This window comes from Nestor notabilis, unplaced genomic scaffold, assembly GCF_000696875.1.
Source record: "Nestor notabilis isolate BGI_N333 unplaced genomic scaffold, ASM69687v1 scaffold7965, whole genome shotgun sequence".
NCBI lineage: Eukaryota > Metazoa > Chordata > Aves > Psittaciformes > Psittacidae > Nestor > Nestor notabilis.
In genome coordinates this window covers 14,233-30,729 of record NW_009928771.1, presented here as the reverse complement: position 1 = coordinate 30,729, position 16,497 = coordinate 14,233, and the positions used below count along the sequence as shown (strand labels likewise).

At 41.7% G+C, this 16,497-nt stretch overlaps 1 protein-coding gene across 1 annotated transcript; it reads left to right on the top strand.

Annotated features, from left to right (window-relative positions):
* The first annotated feature begins 1,831 nt into the window (after positions 1-1,831).
* On the top strand, positions 1,832-15,964 carry CWC15 (CWC15 spliceosome-associated protein). The gene is made up of 6 exons (XM_010014656.1): positions 1,832-1,972; positions 3,959-4,071; positions 4,969-5,057; positions 5,812-5,922; positions 14,675-14,793; positions 15,525-15,964. The coding sequence occupies exons 1-6, from the start codon at positions 1,842-1,844 to the stop codon at positions 15,652-15,654; spliced, it is 693 nt and encodes a 230-aa protein (XP_010012958.1). The 5' UTR covers positions 1,832-1,841; the 3' UTR covers positions 15,655-15,964.
* The last annotated feature ends 533 nt before the right edge of the window (positions 15,965-16,497 follow it).

Genomic DNA, 16,497 nt, shown 5'->3' with positions numbered 1-16,497 from the left:
GGGCACTGTCCCTGTGTCCGTGTCGCGCTAAGCAGGCGTCCGCAGGGCTGCGTTTCCGAAACCCTAGAGGTCGGTGTGACGGTCCCTGGGTGGTTTCAGGTCGAGTTTGGGTCCTTTAAGACCGAGCCGAATACGAGCTGACTTAAGAAAAGCAGGGACAGTTTCCAGGGGATTTCTTAATGCTTCACGCAGTTATGCAGCCACATCGGATCTGGTTCTTCACCTGCATTCATGGAGCCCCCGGTTACATGTAATTAGCAGAGATAAGTCTGAGAGCAGGTGGCTTTCTTGGATCATGGGGCTGGCAGAGCTGAAGTGTCCTGCTGAGCTCCAGCTGACTTGCACAGTGTCACTGAAAGGCATTACTGAGCCAAGGCTGGGTGCTGCCTTACCAAGCAGTTTGGTGGCAGTAACTGTGCTGCCTGATGGGCTGTTATTTTGAGCAACAAGTTATTTGATCCTTTTAACACTGAAGTCGTGCCTTGTGATCTCATTAAAAGTGAAAAAATAACGAACAATGCAAATAGAGCATTAATGACTTTTATCTGTGTGTCACAAAAGCATATGAAGCATGGTTTTTTTCTTTGCTTTTTAGCATTCTTTAGTATGTTCTTTTGTCATACATACATCTGCAGATCTTGTGTCGTATCTTCACTCTGTGGCTAATGGATGTGTGTGTCTTGGTGAAGCATGTGAATGAGCACAGTTTCAGATAGTAGATTTAACATGTCACTGGTTGATCGTGTTGAGTTTTTTGGCATTGGTTAAACATCTTAAAACCCGCATCCTAATATCTTAAACATCTTAAAACTGAGGCCCTCAGTGGTATGGTTTAATGGTGGTCTTGGCAGTCCTGGGGGAATGGTTGGACTTGGTGATCTTAAAGGACTTTACCAACGTAGCTGATCCGATGATTCTTGGCACAGTGGTTTGGGATTTCAGGGTCCCCAGCTTCCATGTGCAGCACTGAATGCAGTGCCTGCTGATGTGGTGTCTGCTGGCTGAGGCTGATCCCAGTCTGTTTCACTCCTTTGCCACACAAGAATTGATAGGAACGATTTTGGGCACCAGGTAGTGAATTTTTTAGGCCTTGCTGGTGGTATGTGAGCTGCTGCAGGTTCTCAGTGAGAACTGGTGGAAACTTCTGCGTTTGTTTGAGCTTTTTTTATTGCACTTGGCTTACCAAAGGGTAAAGCCTTGTACTACCAGGGAGGCATTGACGCCAGCCCTTCAGGAGCTTTGCGCAGGTCACTTCCAAAGGACTGTGCTGCAGCACTGGTGACAGTGCTGTGCCTGGAGGTACAGAGCTGAACAGGGCCACAATGAGGGCTGGAGCGTTCATGTTACGTGATCTTCACTGGTATTTAGTTATCAACACCATCCTGGGCATGCTGTGCTATGTGTCAGTCTGTGTTTCTGGTGATCATACTTAGATATGGTTTGAGGAATAAATGAGGAGTCATTCCCAGGAGTCTGTTATTTTTGGCTGTCATTGCAGGAGGGAAAAGAGTTCAATTACAAGACTGTACTGCTTTCTTAAGGATAGGAGATCAGCTCCTGGACAGTTCTGTTTACTTTACAGACATAGCTTCATACTCTTGCTAGCGTGTGTGTATCATCTTTCAAGCATGTTGGAAAAGACTTTACTTTGAAAATCTGAGTAGATTCTGTCAATAAAAAGCTCCTTACATTTCAGGGATTATGAACCAAGTGATAGCTGATGTTCTGTAGTGGGACTTGTTACTTCAGTAGTTCCAGGAACAGAGTAGCTCCTGGTGAAACTGTTTCACTGTATGTTGTAGTAACAACTGGTTTTATCCCTTCATTCTGTAGTAGTTAAAATGACAACAGCAGCGAGGCCAACGTTTGAACCTGCAAGAGGAGGAAGAGGAAAAGGTGAAGGAGACTTAAGTCAGCTCTCCAAACAATATTCCAGCAGAGACCTTCCTTCTCATACTAAAATCAAATACAGGTTAGTATTGGTTTTTTTAGGCTGGGAATGAGCAGTACTCTGCAATTGTCACAAGAGATGTTGATGTGCTTGGCACTGAACAGGCAGTGCTGAGTGAGTGGGCTGAAAGTATAAGTCTCGGAAGCAGACCTGGAGATCAAATGCATTGCAGGCAACTGGAGAGGCTTAATTTTAGTGGTGTTATTACTGCTTATGGACATGATAGTGGAAGAAGGTGAGCTTTGGAGATCAAACATTTTGGGCAGTGGAGTAGGAGAAAGTTGTCATTGGGGCTGAGCCACGGAGGGCTCAGTGCAGAGCAAGATGGGGTAAGAGGGGGCATAGCTGAGAATGTCTTAAAAGCAGGAAAACCACATCATGTATTTGGCAAGGACCACTTGGGAAGGGCATTAAGACGAGGCAGGGAAATCATGGAATAACATTTGGACAATGGTACATGCTGGAAGAGCTGATGTTAAACACTGCAGGTGCTGGGAGAGGAAATGGCTTTAATCAGTAAGAAAAATGATGGAATACTAGGAATATTTTCCTCTCTTTGAAATGCATAATTAATCTTCATTATGCTTTTGAGAGATTAAGTGAAAACTGGAGTCAGTGTGATACGATGCCTAGAGTTTGAATAGTGTCAGCCTAAAAATGTTCTTTTTATCTAATTCATGTTACTCTTGTCAGCAAAATTACTGTGAAGGTTTTATGTTTGCGCTTTTTTGTCCAGATATTTACCCTTTCACCTCTTCCCTCTTGTCCGTTTGGCTTTTAGGAACATGTATGGATAAGGGAGTTGGAGTGTTTTGGAGAAAACCAAATCCAACAGCACAAAAAGTGGTGTCAAATGCATTTTGTTGTTATGGGAAACATTGCTGGTGGTTTGTTTCTTCAAACAAAAGCAGGGTTGGGGACACAGGTCTGTTGTTTGAATGAAGTGTGTGGGGATAAACATGTACAGGAATATACAAAGTATGTTTTAACAAGTATCTCCCTGTGTGTGAGAGAGAGATGGAGGGGGCATGAAGTGTCTTCTTGTCTTTCTCCCAAATACCTCATACAAAGTTGTCTTTGTTAAATTGCCAGGACTGCACCATTGCAAGAGGAGTTCAGCGTTTTAGCCCCACTCATGTTCACAGAGTTTGGGAGGATTTTGCAGCTAGATCAGGGATTCCAGATCCAGGTTTTTAATTGCACAAGTAAATTAAATACTTCATCATAAAGACAGTCTGTGCACAGTATTTATTTATAATGGCTCCTGCCTGGGTTTCTTCCAGGCACTCTTATTTCCAGCACTGGGTTCACAGGAGGGTGAAAGGAATTGCTGCTTGTTTTTATTCATTAGTTCTTTTCCAGACTTCCACAGAAAATCCAGTGCTTTCTAGGTGGAACTTTATGTGGCTCAGATATAAATAGTCTGTTGCTTTTGGCCAGTCTTTATTATATAAAAAGGGGAGAAACATGTATTTGCAAAATGTTTCACCAAAGCTAGTGTTTTGCCTGTTCTCCCAGCTTTTGTTTTTAGTGGTCATGGGAGATTATCTGTCTCTCAGAGGGGAAAAGTTTATGAAAAGTGTGTTCTGGACTTGCTCTTATCTGTAAGCTTCAGAGACCAGGTTTGCAGCAGCAGCTTTGGATGATAAAACAGTGAGGGAAATGGACTATGATTCTCGTGGGTGTCTGCTGGGGAGCAAGATTTAGAGGTAGCTACAAAAGGTAGATGTATTTATCCTGGTTTTGTAGGAATTTGTGTAAGGTCATTTGAGAGCCACTGGAAGGAAGCAGCATGTGTGTGTAGCATTGCATGTCTGTGTGTGTGTGATGCATACAGAAAAGGAGACTGATAGAGAGAGAATAAACAAACATGTGTCTACAGGGTACTCAGTTCTTACTCTCTGTGCTTACCTGTTCACGCCAGGATTTATTGGCCTCCATGAAAAATTTTCTCCCAGCTGCAGACTGTCCCTTTCAGCTTTTTTCTCCCCTCTCATGTTGTTGTAGACAGGCCACTCAGGATGCTCCTGAGGAGGTGCGTAACCGGGATTTCAGAAGGGAGCTGGAGGAGAGAGAACGTGTCGCTGCGAGAGAGAAGAATAGAGACAGACAAACCAGAGGTAAAGAAACAAACATCCAAATAGCTTCGTGTGGCTTTGCTCTTGTGCATAACTTAGTGTTGTAAGAAGTTTGCAGGTTGCAGACAGCGTGTCATGAGAGTAGAATTTGGGGTATTGATCTGATAGTTCAGAGCTGGTGACCTGCAAGGGAATGTCCGCTGGCTTTCCTGCTGGCTTCATGCTAGCAGAAATCCAGGCCAGCAGTAGGAGAGCACAGGCATCCTGCAGGCCAGCTGATACAGTGTGAGTGTAATGAATTGGCAACAAGTCTGGACAGCTAATAGAGGGCTCTTTTTTGTGCTTGGACAAGTGAGACAGGAAAGAGAGGGGGAATGACTCATCTTCTCGTTTTACAGCGTTAGTGTAACAATAAATCCGTTTTTGAAGTGTGGAATTCTGTTCCTATAAGGTGAAGTGATAATTAAAATGAAACCTGAGGGGTTTGCTTTGAGAAATACTCATTTTTAGTATTCAGCTTGACAGAATTTAGGTGGGACAGTATTGTGGGGCTTTCAAATTCACAGATGAAAGCAGATGTGGTTTGGACCATACTAGCCAACAGTAATGCTCAATGGCAACCCTCCAATTGGGTATGTAGAATAAGGATATTTCTGCACAGCTTTTTCTGCTGCTGTTCTTTCTTTGTGAAACAATGACTTCAGAAAACTTCTGGAGGCCTAGTCGGAAGTTTGGGGATGTTTCTGCTTCCCTTGAGCAGAGGGGGAGAGGAACTGGGCATGGTGTTAACATTGAGAAGTGAGGAAGGAGTAAGTGTAAGCTTCTATCTCTTACTCTAATGCAGGACAGTTTGTGAAGATTTTTGCTTTCTGACATTTGATTCTGTTAAATGAGATGACTTAGTAATTTTTTTGTTGTTTCTTAAATCTTATGCCATAGAACACACAACATCATCTTCTGTGTCTAAGAAGCCTCGGCTAGACCAGATTCCAGCAGCAAATCTTGATGCAGATGATCCCCTTACTGATGTATGTATCTTTTTTATGTCTTCTTTCCTTTTTCATTGTCTTGCCTTCAGGATTTGCTGTTAATAGAACATGTGCTTTTAGGTTTGCTAAAGATTTAAAACAGGTTCCAACAGATCTTCCTTTTTGGGTTAGTCTGGTGGAAGTCCAGAGTGGTTCAGAGGATTCTGGTCCATAGTCTCATGGTATTCTTGGAAAGGGCACAAATATTAGGGAACTGAAAATACCACTTAAAGTATGGGGAATGGGTGACTTTTTACACTTCAGTCAACTACTGGGTTAGTTAGAATTCCCCAGAGGTAGAACTGTTGAAACACACTGACTGTCTTCATGAGCAGTGGATTCTTGCTCCTGGATCCTCTCCTTATGCTGATGTCTAGGAGTTAGGTCTGAGGTTTTTTAATCCTGTTATATTTGGTCCAAATAATACTGGACAGGGTATTTAGGCACCCTGTTACAAAGACTTATATTACAATGATTAGAGAGTGACTTGGGACAGCCATGCTCTGGAATCTGTTAGCTACTTAGCATTTGGATTATAAAAACTTTAACTGCAGTCATCCAAAAAGCACAAAGATATTTTTGTCCTGACTTTTCTGTACAAGAGCAAATAAACCATTTGTACTGTGTTTGCTGGTGGTGCAAGCACCAAGTACTTCAGAAATCAGCCATTAGCAAATTGCAGCCTTAGCTGGGCAGACCAAGGCTATTTCTATTAAATGAAAAGAAGTTTCTTGTTCCCATTTATTGTTATTAGGAAGATGATGAAGATGAGGACTTGGAAGACAGTGATGATGATGACACTGCAGCTCTTCTGGCTGAACTGGAGAAAATCAAGAAAGAACGAGCTGAGGAACAGGCTCGAAAGGTAAAATCTCACCTATTAAAGAGCACCTGCTTTTTGCAAACCAGTGTTTATTAAACCTGGTGTGCCTTAAGTACTTGAGTGAGAACTGGTAAATAAAGTGTCCTTCAAACCTCTTCTCAGGTATGATGAATTTGTTCTGCTATCTAATAATTGTTGTCAAGATTACGTTTATCTTTAGTAGACATCCTGTGATTAGAGATTGTTTCCCCATGAATGGGATCAAATCCTATGCTTTTGGCTCCCACACCTCCTTGGTGTGAGAGAGATTGTTGGGATAGCATGCATGAGCAAAATCACTGATGGATGAATGGACTTCTAGGGACTGTTGATCGGTATAGTCTGCGTTGTCAAGCTGATCAGGATTTAGGATGAACTGTACTGGCTCTACCCCTGTATTGCAGCAGAGTTTAGAGCCCTGGGATTTCATCCACAGTACAGAAACGCTCTGCCTCTGGTGGTGCAGCAGAAGTGGTGGGTATGTGCAGCATTCCCTCTTCCACTTTTACTAGGCACATTCCCAGGCCTTAAATAGCAAACTATAAACTATGCTTTTGAAAAACGTTGAATGCTTCAGCTGGAGTAGTTTTGTATGTTTGGAACAGGCTGCCCAGGGCAGTGGTGGAATCACCATCCCTGGAAGTGTTCAGAAAACACATAGATGAGGCCCTTAGTGATATGGTTTAGTGGTGGCCTTGGCAGTCCTGGGGGAATGGTTGGACTTGATGATCTTAAAGGTCCTTTCTAACCTAGCTGATTCTATGATTAGTGCAAAAAACCAAAACAAAAACCCCAAAGCAAGCACACCCCACATACCTCCCAAACAAGCCACCTGTCATGTTTTTATAGGGTAATCTAAGATGGGGTTTGGAACATGCTAAATAAACATATTAAGTGCTGATTAAGAGGCTAATCAAAGGCTACTGTGACAACCTAATGTTTTGTTGTGTCTGAACTACTTGTAACCTTCCTCTAGATTAACACACACACTTAGAGTTTAGTGTTTTTCAAGGATGCTCTCCAGTAGAGTAAGGTGGCAGTGGACAAGTCATAGCATCTAACAGAAACTAGGGACAGCCGGGAGGGAATAATGTATTAACTGCTGTAGCAGCAATGGAGTGCTTGCTTACTGCAGGCTAACAATACAGAAATCTACCTTTAGAATCAGGAAGGTCTGCAAAATCAATGAGCTTTGTTCAGAGTTTGAAGCAATTTTGGAATGAAGTACTTTGGAAGGGTAAAAGCTTCTGTACTGTGCTGCTTCAGTGCAGAAATGTTGCTGTAGAAAACTGTTACTTGATTCGCCATCTGGCCTGTGAGTGGTCTTTTACATTAGAGTGTGTCTGAAAGCGTCTCTCGTATCTTTACTGGGGCATTTGAAGCACATCACACAGTAATGAAGTTGTGTTCTGCAATAATAACCTGGTGAAAATGACTAGAAACCACTGTCAACAGTTCTGCCATGTGTTCCCGTGTGAAATGTACTAACCTACAAATTAAGGGGAGCAATGTCTAGAAAAGACTTCTACTTCAGCTGTTCTCCGCAGTGCTTAAATGAAAGCTTAGATCTGTAGGGTTTTTCTTGCTTTGCCTGATAGCTGTAAATGCACGTCTGGATTAAAGAGCGTAACTGGTCACGTTTCACTGTAGAAAACTTGCATTAGAAAAAGAACAGCAGTAAATTGCAGCACAGACTGAGCGCATGCTTCCCTGTTCCTGTGCAGAAAGCATGAATGTTACCATCAATGTTTTGTCACTAGAGGGTGCTAAAAGCTATGAAGTGTTTAGTATGGCACTTGGTTTACTTTGCTGTTTCGTAACTGGTATTATTTTTTACCTTTATGGAGGTTCTCCTTCCCCCAGAAGAGAGTTTATCCAGTGCTATGTGCATACTGAATACATGCACACTTACCTGAAATTAATAAGTTTGTTTCTTCCTAAAGCATAGTGTTATTTACATGCAGTAGTGCGCAGTAGTGCACAGTATTGCACACTCATTGTGTGTTCTGTTCATCCCGACACTGGCTGGTGGCAAAATAGGCTCTCTTAAAAATTGACATCTTCAGTAAATAGTGGGTGCTCTGCAGGTACTTGGAATTTTATTCTCTTGGGAATTTTTGAGAGTAGGAAACTAGGACAATATTGATGGCAAAAGTAAAAACCAAAGTGGGGTGCAGCCTTGGAAAGAGTCTTTAGGAGCATGAGTGTCCTTAGGAATGATCATGTGTGTGTGTTGGCTTTAGTGGTGCAATCTACTTAGACTATGCTTTATTTTCCATGGCTTTGAAAGAAGGTGTTACTGGCAAAACATTTTATAGCCATCTTATAGAAACCCTTTTTCGCCTCAGATATGTGGTATTTTTTGATGTTGTTATGTATTGCAAACTGTAACTTAAACCCAGTTTTGTAAGTAACCCTGTGTTAGTAATGCAGCTGAATTCAGGGTAACATCTCATGTGAAGTCTTACTTGTGTAGTCACTGTTAGTCCTAATCCACGTACAGGGGTGGTTTATATGCTGAAACTGCTGTCCACAGTAGGCAGAGTGGGTAAACCAGTGGGAAGGCAAAGGGAAGCTGCAGGATGAGTGCCTCTTCACTCTTTTCTCCTCACATCATTCTCAAATCTCTTTGTTGTTATACAGACAGATTAACATGTCTCTGCATCTTGGAACATGATGGGGTTGTAACAAGATGATGAGGGTAAAATACAGTAATATATCCCAAATTTGTGCAAAATGTATTTTTTTCCCTGATAGTTATTTTGATTTATTAAAATGCTGGTCCAATAATTTCTGAGACTTCTTTTAAAGTAAACTGTATCTTTGTTAACTGTTTTCCATCATCACTTTGGTGTCCAGTATTTAAGTTGCTGTGAAAGGAAGACTCCTTATTTTCAGATGCATCTCTGGTGAGACAGCAGTTAAAAACAAAAGATCAGAAACTGCTTTTTTTCAGCTCATCCTGCCTTCTGTTCATTTCCCTTATGTGGTAATACCAATTTCCATAGAAATCCCCTAAACCTTATTTTGACAAGTATTAGAATTAAGAAGGTCTCACTTCCTTCATGCTGATACTTCCCTGTAACCTGTGACACAAACAGTTTGTCAACCAAATAAGCAATTCCTGTTAAGTCTTGTTAACGTCTCAAAATACTTAAATTCCTTGAATTCTGTAGAAACATGAAATAAATACTACACATGTTTTTAAAACCTGATGGAGTGGAGGAGTCCTCCTGACTTTCTCCAGCTCTCCATCATTTTAATCTCTCAGGTTGTTTCTATTAGACACTAAGCTGACCAGGACATTTTGGTTCTGAAGGCCATTTCTGTCCCAGTTCTGAGTCTGTCTAAAACTGTACAAGCACAGGTCTGCTCTGTGTGTGTGTGAACTATCCATGGATAGGTTTCATGGAAACATTTCAATATTCCAAATCCAGCGTTACAGAGCTCTTGATTTTCAGTTTTTGAGCACTTCCTTAAAAGGTAAATGGAAATAATTAAAACCAAACCTCAAACCAGTGAGCAGCTGAATGTGCAGTTCCAGCAAAGCTATTTTAACATCCAGACATTTTATCTGAGAACAGACTGAAAGTTGTTGGTTTGGGTTGAACAGTTTTATCCTTGGGCGACATAGTTTAGTGTGTGGTGTCCCTGCTTATGGCAGGGGGTTGGAACTAGATGATCTTAAGGTCCTTTCCAACCCAAACCATTCTATGGTTCTATGATTTCACCAAGTGTTTCTAACTAAACCATGTCACCTAAGGCTCTGTCCAGCCTGGCCTTGAACAGTGCCAAGGATGGAGCATTTACCATGTCTTTGGGCAGCCTGTTCCAGTGCCTCAGCACCCTCTATAACTGAATATATCACTTCACCAGACATTGATAGACATTAACCCTTTCACTTTAAGGGTCTCGATGATTAAGATTGATGATGAAGAAATAATTTCAGTAAAGAGGCAAAATCAGGTGGCAGAGTGTGTTTCTTCATTAAATGTTAGAGACATGCTCACAATATTTCCTCTTTCCAAGATCTAACAATAATGTCTCCTCCCTTGTGAGCAAAATGACAACAAATCTGTGTATAGACACCACAGTTGGGATTACTCCTTGCTCTTATTTCTTGAGGTTTCAATCAGTTATGTGAATCACTGTGTTACATAGAGTTAGGAGTTCACATAGGACCAAATAACTGGGGTGGAACTTGTTTTATTCCCTGCTGCTAAAGGCAGTGCAGTCATGCAAAAATTAGCGTTTAAATAAGGTTATGTGAATAATTATTTTTTTTTCCAGTCTTCAATGAAATGTGGGTATTTCAAGTTTTCATTCAGCTACTTCACATCCCTAAAAACTGAGTAGGATAACTTTAATACAGTGGAGTCATTTCAGGATTTCAGCACTCTGTAAAAGTACTGTTGCTCTGTGCTAAGGGCAGGAGCTATACTAAAACAAAATAACCATGGTAACAATAATGTTTTTCTTTCCTTTGTGGTCAGAAACAAATGTGCCAAGGGACTGTTATTCTTACAGCAAGATAAAGAATAATTGTTTAGTTAAGGTTAATATAGTTTTGTCCTCCTTTTTTCTTCCCCCAGCTGTGATGCCACATGGTGAGTTCAGTTGTACAGTGAAGGCCTGCTGTGAGATCCATTCACAGAGCAGCGTCTCCATCTGCTTTCCTGGGATATGGGGCTCCTTCCGCCAGTCCAGTTTCATTCCCCACACCATAATATTCCTGTTCTGTTGCCTCTGCCTCTAGCACAGTGGTTACAACATGGTTGACATCCAGTTCATCTCTGTAGGCAGCTGGTGCAACGTGCTGCCATTGGAAAGCACAGCCCTGCTGTCCATAGGGAGAGAACGGTCTGGAGCAGGATTTTTGCTAACACGGCTTAGGAAAAAAGTTGTACACCTCTTGCTGAACAGACAGGCAGGCAAAGAGGCATTACTTTAGAAAGGGTGGAGTAAATACACATGTATTATTTTTCCCCTTAGGCTTTTCTTGTGTTGTGGGTTTGTTGTAGCCATAGTGTTTCAGCTTAATAAGCCTTTGTTCCACCACACAAAAGAACAGTGCAGGCTTGGGAGCAAGCAGAGCCTCTAATTCTGTGAACAGCTGCACTTGATGGTGCCTCAGAGGTGTGAAGCTCAGACAGCTATGAAGGTTACGTCTGGTCTGTTAGGTTTGGTACAGCCCGTGCTCCATCGCCTGGAGCTTTCAGCGGAGCGTGCAGTGGGAGATTTATGTGGAAAGTTGTGAAACATAATGAAAACCTCTTTTGGCTGGAGATGAGGGAGTCTGCAGCTCTGGCCAAATGCATTGCTTAGCTTAAGTGTAAATGTCAGTTTTACACCACTGTGAGTTGCGCCTCGTATTTCCTCCATGTCATGCCTCTAAGATACAAAACTTAGTAAATTACCATGTTTTAAGTCTTGGATACCTTCTTTGGGAGTTTTTAGTGAAGCCAAATAATACAAAAAATCTTCAAGACTAATCTTCAGAATTAGTCTTCTTCCTAAAATTTATAGCAGATAAGTTAAAATGTCATCCAGCCTGGAACAGCTTTATCATAGAGTGGTTTGGGTTGGAAGGGACCTTAAAGATCATCTAGTTCCAATCTCCCTGCCATGGGAATGCCTAAATTCCATAGATAAGTTGCCATGCGTGCTGGGTCTTTGTAATGTGCCTAAAACTGGCACTGCCTTACTCAACAGAGCTGTTCCCTGTTTGCTTTCAGACTCTCATCTGTCGCTCTTTAATGACAAAGATAAACTAATGCAGTTTGTTACTACTTCTGGTTGTTCTGCCTCTATGTGTCTGGAAGACAGCAGAGTTCTGTTTGTGAGGAGAGCTCAGAAGCAGCAAAGGATCACACGAAGTGCCAGGGGCTCTGCAGCGTCTCGTAATGTGAATATAGAGAATCGGTGTTTGAAAATAAGACTGGTGGATGTTTTATGTTCCTGGTGTCACTATACAAGAACATTTGACAGCTTCTGCTCACATTATGTTCGTAATTGGTTTTAATAGGTGCAAAAGTAAAATGTAATCATTTGAAATTCCCAAGATTGCCCCTACCACTTCTAATTATAGTACAATTACTTCTACCCTCCAGTCCTCTGGAATTGTGGTTGACTTGAGTCGATGTAGGGTTTTGCTGGCAGTTAGTAGTTTTGGACAGAACTTAGTTGAGCTTGGTGTGCCAAGTAGTTTGGGTTGATGTACAAGTTCCGTATGCCAGCTTCCATGGTGGTGCAGTGGAGGTGCAACCAGTAGAGCCTGCAGCATGGCTGGTGTCCTCTGTGTGTGTAATTCAGTATGAGCAGAAAAGCCATCTTGACTCCTTACTGTATTCTCTAGATCTCTCTGAGATGTGAGCTCAGGTGCCTACAAGCAGATGCAGATGTCTAGTTGCAGGTGTCTTAATCTGGAACTAAATTCTGCTCTTAGTCTTATACTACTCCTTGTAGCGTAATGCTTCTTAAAAGTGTTATTTCAGTTTTGAGTTCCCTTTTTTTTTCCTGTCACCACATTTCATCACTTCAGTCTGATAATGCTTTATTTGCTACCAGAAAGTGAACTCTGTCAGGCTAATTGAAGCTGAAGGGTATTGCATGCGTTATGTAAAGCAGATAAAAATATAGACTGGATTTGAGAGCAGCCCTCAGGGGAAGGACTTGGGGGTGCTGGTTGATCATATCCATGCTGGACATGAGCCGGCAGCCAACCGTATCCTGGGCTGTATCAAAAGGAGTGTGGCCAGTAGGACAAGGGAGGTGATTCTCCCCCTCTGCTCTGCTCCGTTGAGACCTCCTCTGCAGTGCTGCATCCCACTCTGGGGCCCCCAACACAAGAGGGACATGGAGCTGTTAGAGCAAGTCCAGAGGAGGCCACAGAGATGATCAGATCAGAGACCTGGAACACCTCTGCTGTGGAGACAGGCTGAGACAGCTGGGCTTGTTCAGCCTGGAGAAGAGAAGGCTCCAGGGAGACTTCAGAGCAGCTTCCAGTGTCTAAAGGGGGCTACAAGAAATCTGGAAGGGGCTTTCGACAAGGGAGCTTGAGATCAGATATAAGGAAAAAAACTCTTCCCTGTGAGGGTGCTGAGGCGCTGGCACAGGGTGCCCAGAGAAGCTGTGGCTGCCCCATCCCTGGCAGTGTTCAAGGCCAGGTTGGACACAGGGGCTTGGAGCAACCTCCTCTAGTGGAAGGTGTCCCTGCCCGTGGCAGGGGGTTGGAACTGGATGAGCTTTAAGGTCCCTTCCAGCCCAAACCAGTCTGTGATGAACTGAAGCATTTTCAAACATAGCTTTAAATCCAACATTTGCATTCCAACTACAGTTGTTACTACCACCCCAGTAAATAAGGAAGAATATTATAATGCAACCACCCCACTGACAATTAATGGCAGCTGGTTCTAAATTCTGTTTGTGAGAAGCAGTGTAATGTAGGTGTTTTTTCATAGCTAAAACTCAGGTTTTGAAAGGTAAAATCTTTACCGGTGGTCCTGCATCATCTGTGCATGGTATTCCTATGTATGTTAATGTGGTATTGTTCTTAAAAGAGTTGGGATAGAGTTGGGGTGATAGGAATATTTCACATACCCAATCAGTCCAATTGAAAACCATCATAAATTGTAGATAGCTTTAGTAATATATCACTTGGTATTGGTTAAATGTTTGAAGCTGGAGAGCTCTGGCTAGCATCAGTGTTCAAGCTTATACTTAAAGCTTGGAACCAGTGTCATCAAGAAACACGTTTCCTCTTTTGGGATCCCCTCAGCCATGGATTTTCTGTAGTTATGGGAAAAAAACCAACACAATCTTGTGATCTCTTTGTCTTTAGTTTATATAATTCTTTTATCAGCCACAGTTTTTAGTTTCCAACAGTGCTAATGAGACTTCAGTGTATTTTTGAACTAAAATGTCTTCAGAGCACACTTAAGCATATAGGGAGTGGGAGACCTAGTTAGTCATCCGAATTTATTCTGGTGCTTTCATCAAAGAGCAATCCTTGCAGTGTATTCAAAAGGTTCAGGAAAAATATGTTGATGTAAAATGAATATTACACATTCATTTTGAAGTCTGTGAACATTTAAGTCACTAAATACATGAATACAGCTTGGAAGTGTGGGCAGTGAAATGTGCTTTGTGTTGCCTGTAATGCATTGCTTCGCTTAGGCTTGAGTTATGTGCTTTTGATAGTACAAGGAGATGAAAATTTTTCTGTTCCTTAATATTGGAACTCTTAAATAGTCTTGTGACTTCCACTGCTCAGTTTCACCTTAGATTTCTCAGTGTTCTTTTTAATTGGTCCCTTGCGAAGCTGTGGTTGTAAAACCCAAGCAGATTGCTGAAGATAAAGAAGTTTCAGCATACTGAAGTTTCTTCCACCTAATGAATACTGTATAATGTACTCTCTTTTCTCATGAGGATAAAGGAAAGCTTTTAATCTGTATATAGTTTTTAATATAATAAATATGTAAATGGTAGCGCTCGAATTGAACTGAATATTTGATGGGACATCAGAGGTAAGCAGAGCAGATAGGAATGTTGCTAGATTGACAGTTTATTAGCCATGTTAAGCTCTTTAGAATATCTCTGCTTCTATCCTTTACTCTCATGCAAGTGTCAAATGCTCTGAGAAGTCTGAGCTAGGAATTAAAGCTCTGTGAGTGTTCACAGCTAAATAACATTTCTTTCTACCAACTAAATGAGAAAAGTGGCCTAGAAAAGTAGTATATCCATTTCTGATTCACAGGAACAAGAGCAAAAGGCTGAAGAAGAAAGAATTCGGATGGAGAACATCCTGAGTGGTAACCCACTGCTGAACCTTACTGGCCCAGCCCAGCCTCAGGCAAACTTCAAAGTGAAGAGGAGGTACCATGCACCTTGTACTGTGATACCCATCCCCTTGCTCCCTCTTGTTACTCTGAGTCAGAAAATATTATCACTGCTGTTGGGTTTTATTTCCTTCCTCAGACCTTGTCACAGCGGTGTAATGCAGAATCAGGATACTGATGCGTGTGGTGATTGTCTTCTGCATTTCTCTGAACAAATAATTCTGCTACTTTTGTTTAAAAAAGGGGGAAAGAGATTGAGAATTGTGTCTGTCTGACATTGTGCAGACAAACAGGACCAAAGCAACAGGACCAAAGTTCCTGAAAGAAATTACGTTATGCTCCTCTTTTAAAAAAATCTGGCTGCTTTAGGGGCTTTTATTTATGTTTTTTAGTGTAGAATTAAATCCATAGCAGTCTTTTCTCAATACAGTTCTTGTTTGCAGATAGTCCAGTGACTGGTGTGTTTATCAAAATTAAGGCCATTAGATTAAAGGGTTTTTTCCCTGCTCTGCTCAGATGGTCTTTATTTTCTGTAAGATCAAATAACCTTAAATCTACTGATACCCATCTCACTTCTAACTCAGGAACATGCAGGAGATGGCTTGGATTAGAAAATAGATCTATTTTTTTTTGAAAGCTAAGATCTAATCCTGGTGACTACTTGTTCTATGTCCATTTAAAAGAAAAGCCAAGCTTCATTTATGTATTTCTCTGAATTGCACCTCATCTTCATACAAGTTTACTGAAGTCCAAAACTTCTCTTTTCAGATGGGATGATGATGTTGTCTTCAAGAATTGTGCCAAGGGCTTAGATGAATCCAAAAAGGACAAAAGATTTGTGAATGACACTCTGCGATCAGAATTCCACAAAAAATTCATGGAAAAATATATCAAGTAGTACAGTTTTATGTGCAGTGGTGCTGAAGGACTCAGAAGGTCATGGGTATTCCCTCCCTTTCCCTCAGAATTCAAGGCTGAATACTTGGTCATGAATTCCCAAATGCTTTTCCAAGGTCAGCAGCAGCTTCATAATTCATAATTGCTGTGTATCTGGAGTTTTTATTCCTGCAGTATGACTTCCTTTTCAGTTCTAATTAAATCAGTTTGTGTTTCATGAATGTTTTTCTGTTTACTTTTTACTGGCTGCCTCGTCAACGGTAGAGAAAAGCTGGTTTGCAATAAATACTTCCAATTGCTTAAATTACTTTTCCAAAGCAACCTGTATTTGTAGTGATGGTGGTTTGTAGCTTCTGCTACTGAGGTTAAACATCAGTATTATCAAGGATGGGGAGTGACAGTATGATAAGCAGTGTGAACTGAAGAAGAGCTGTACTTTCTGCAGCAAATCAGACTTAGAAAGTTAACAATCTTCCTTTCTAGTTTCTTTTACTGTCAACCAAGTTATGGTTTGGGGGAGGTAGCTCCAGGTTCTTTGCAGTCCTGCTTTCTGGGCTCTCCTGGCTCAGCACTCATGGAGCAACACGAGGTAATGCTCTGGGGGGCCTTGAGCAGGGGATGCTCTGTGGAACCATCGCAGTTTTCCATTGCAGTGCTGGCTCCCTCAGCCACAACCACGTGGCTGCATGGTTCGGTCTGTGTGTGCATGGTTCATTACCAACAGTGTTGTCAGAAACTTGCAAGTGAGTGTTTTTATTAAAGGAGTGATCTCTTCACGATACCAAAGTAGACTTTGTTTGCTTCTTGAATGTCCATCTTAATGCTTAATAGGACAGTATAAAAT

Excerpts from the sequence above, each read along its gene's own strand:
- CWC15 (XM_010014656.1), top strand. The coding sequence starts at position 1,842 with ATGACAACAGCAGCGAGGCCAACGTTTGAACCTGCAAGAGGAGGAAGA. Across the intron at positions 1,973-3,958 it reads CATACTAAAATCAAATACAG|ACAGGCCACTCAGGATGCTC; the intron begins GTTAGTATTGGT and ends ATGTTGTTGTAG. Across the intron at positions 14,794-15,524 it reads AACTTCAAAGTGAAGAGGAG|ATGGGATGATGATGTTGTCT; the intron begins GTACCATGCACC and ends TTCTCTTTTCAG.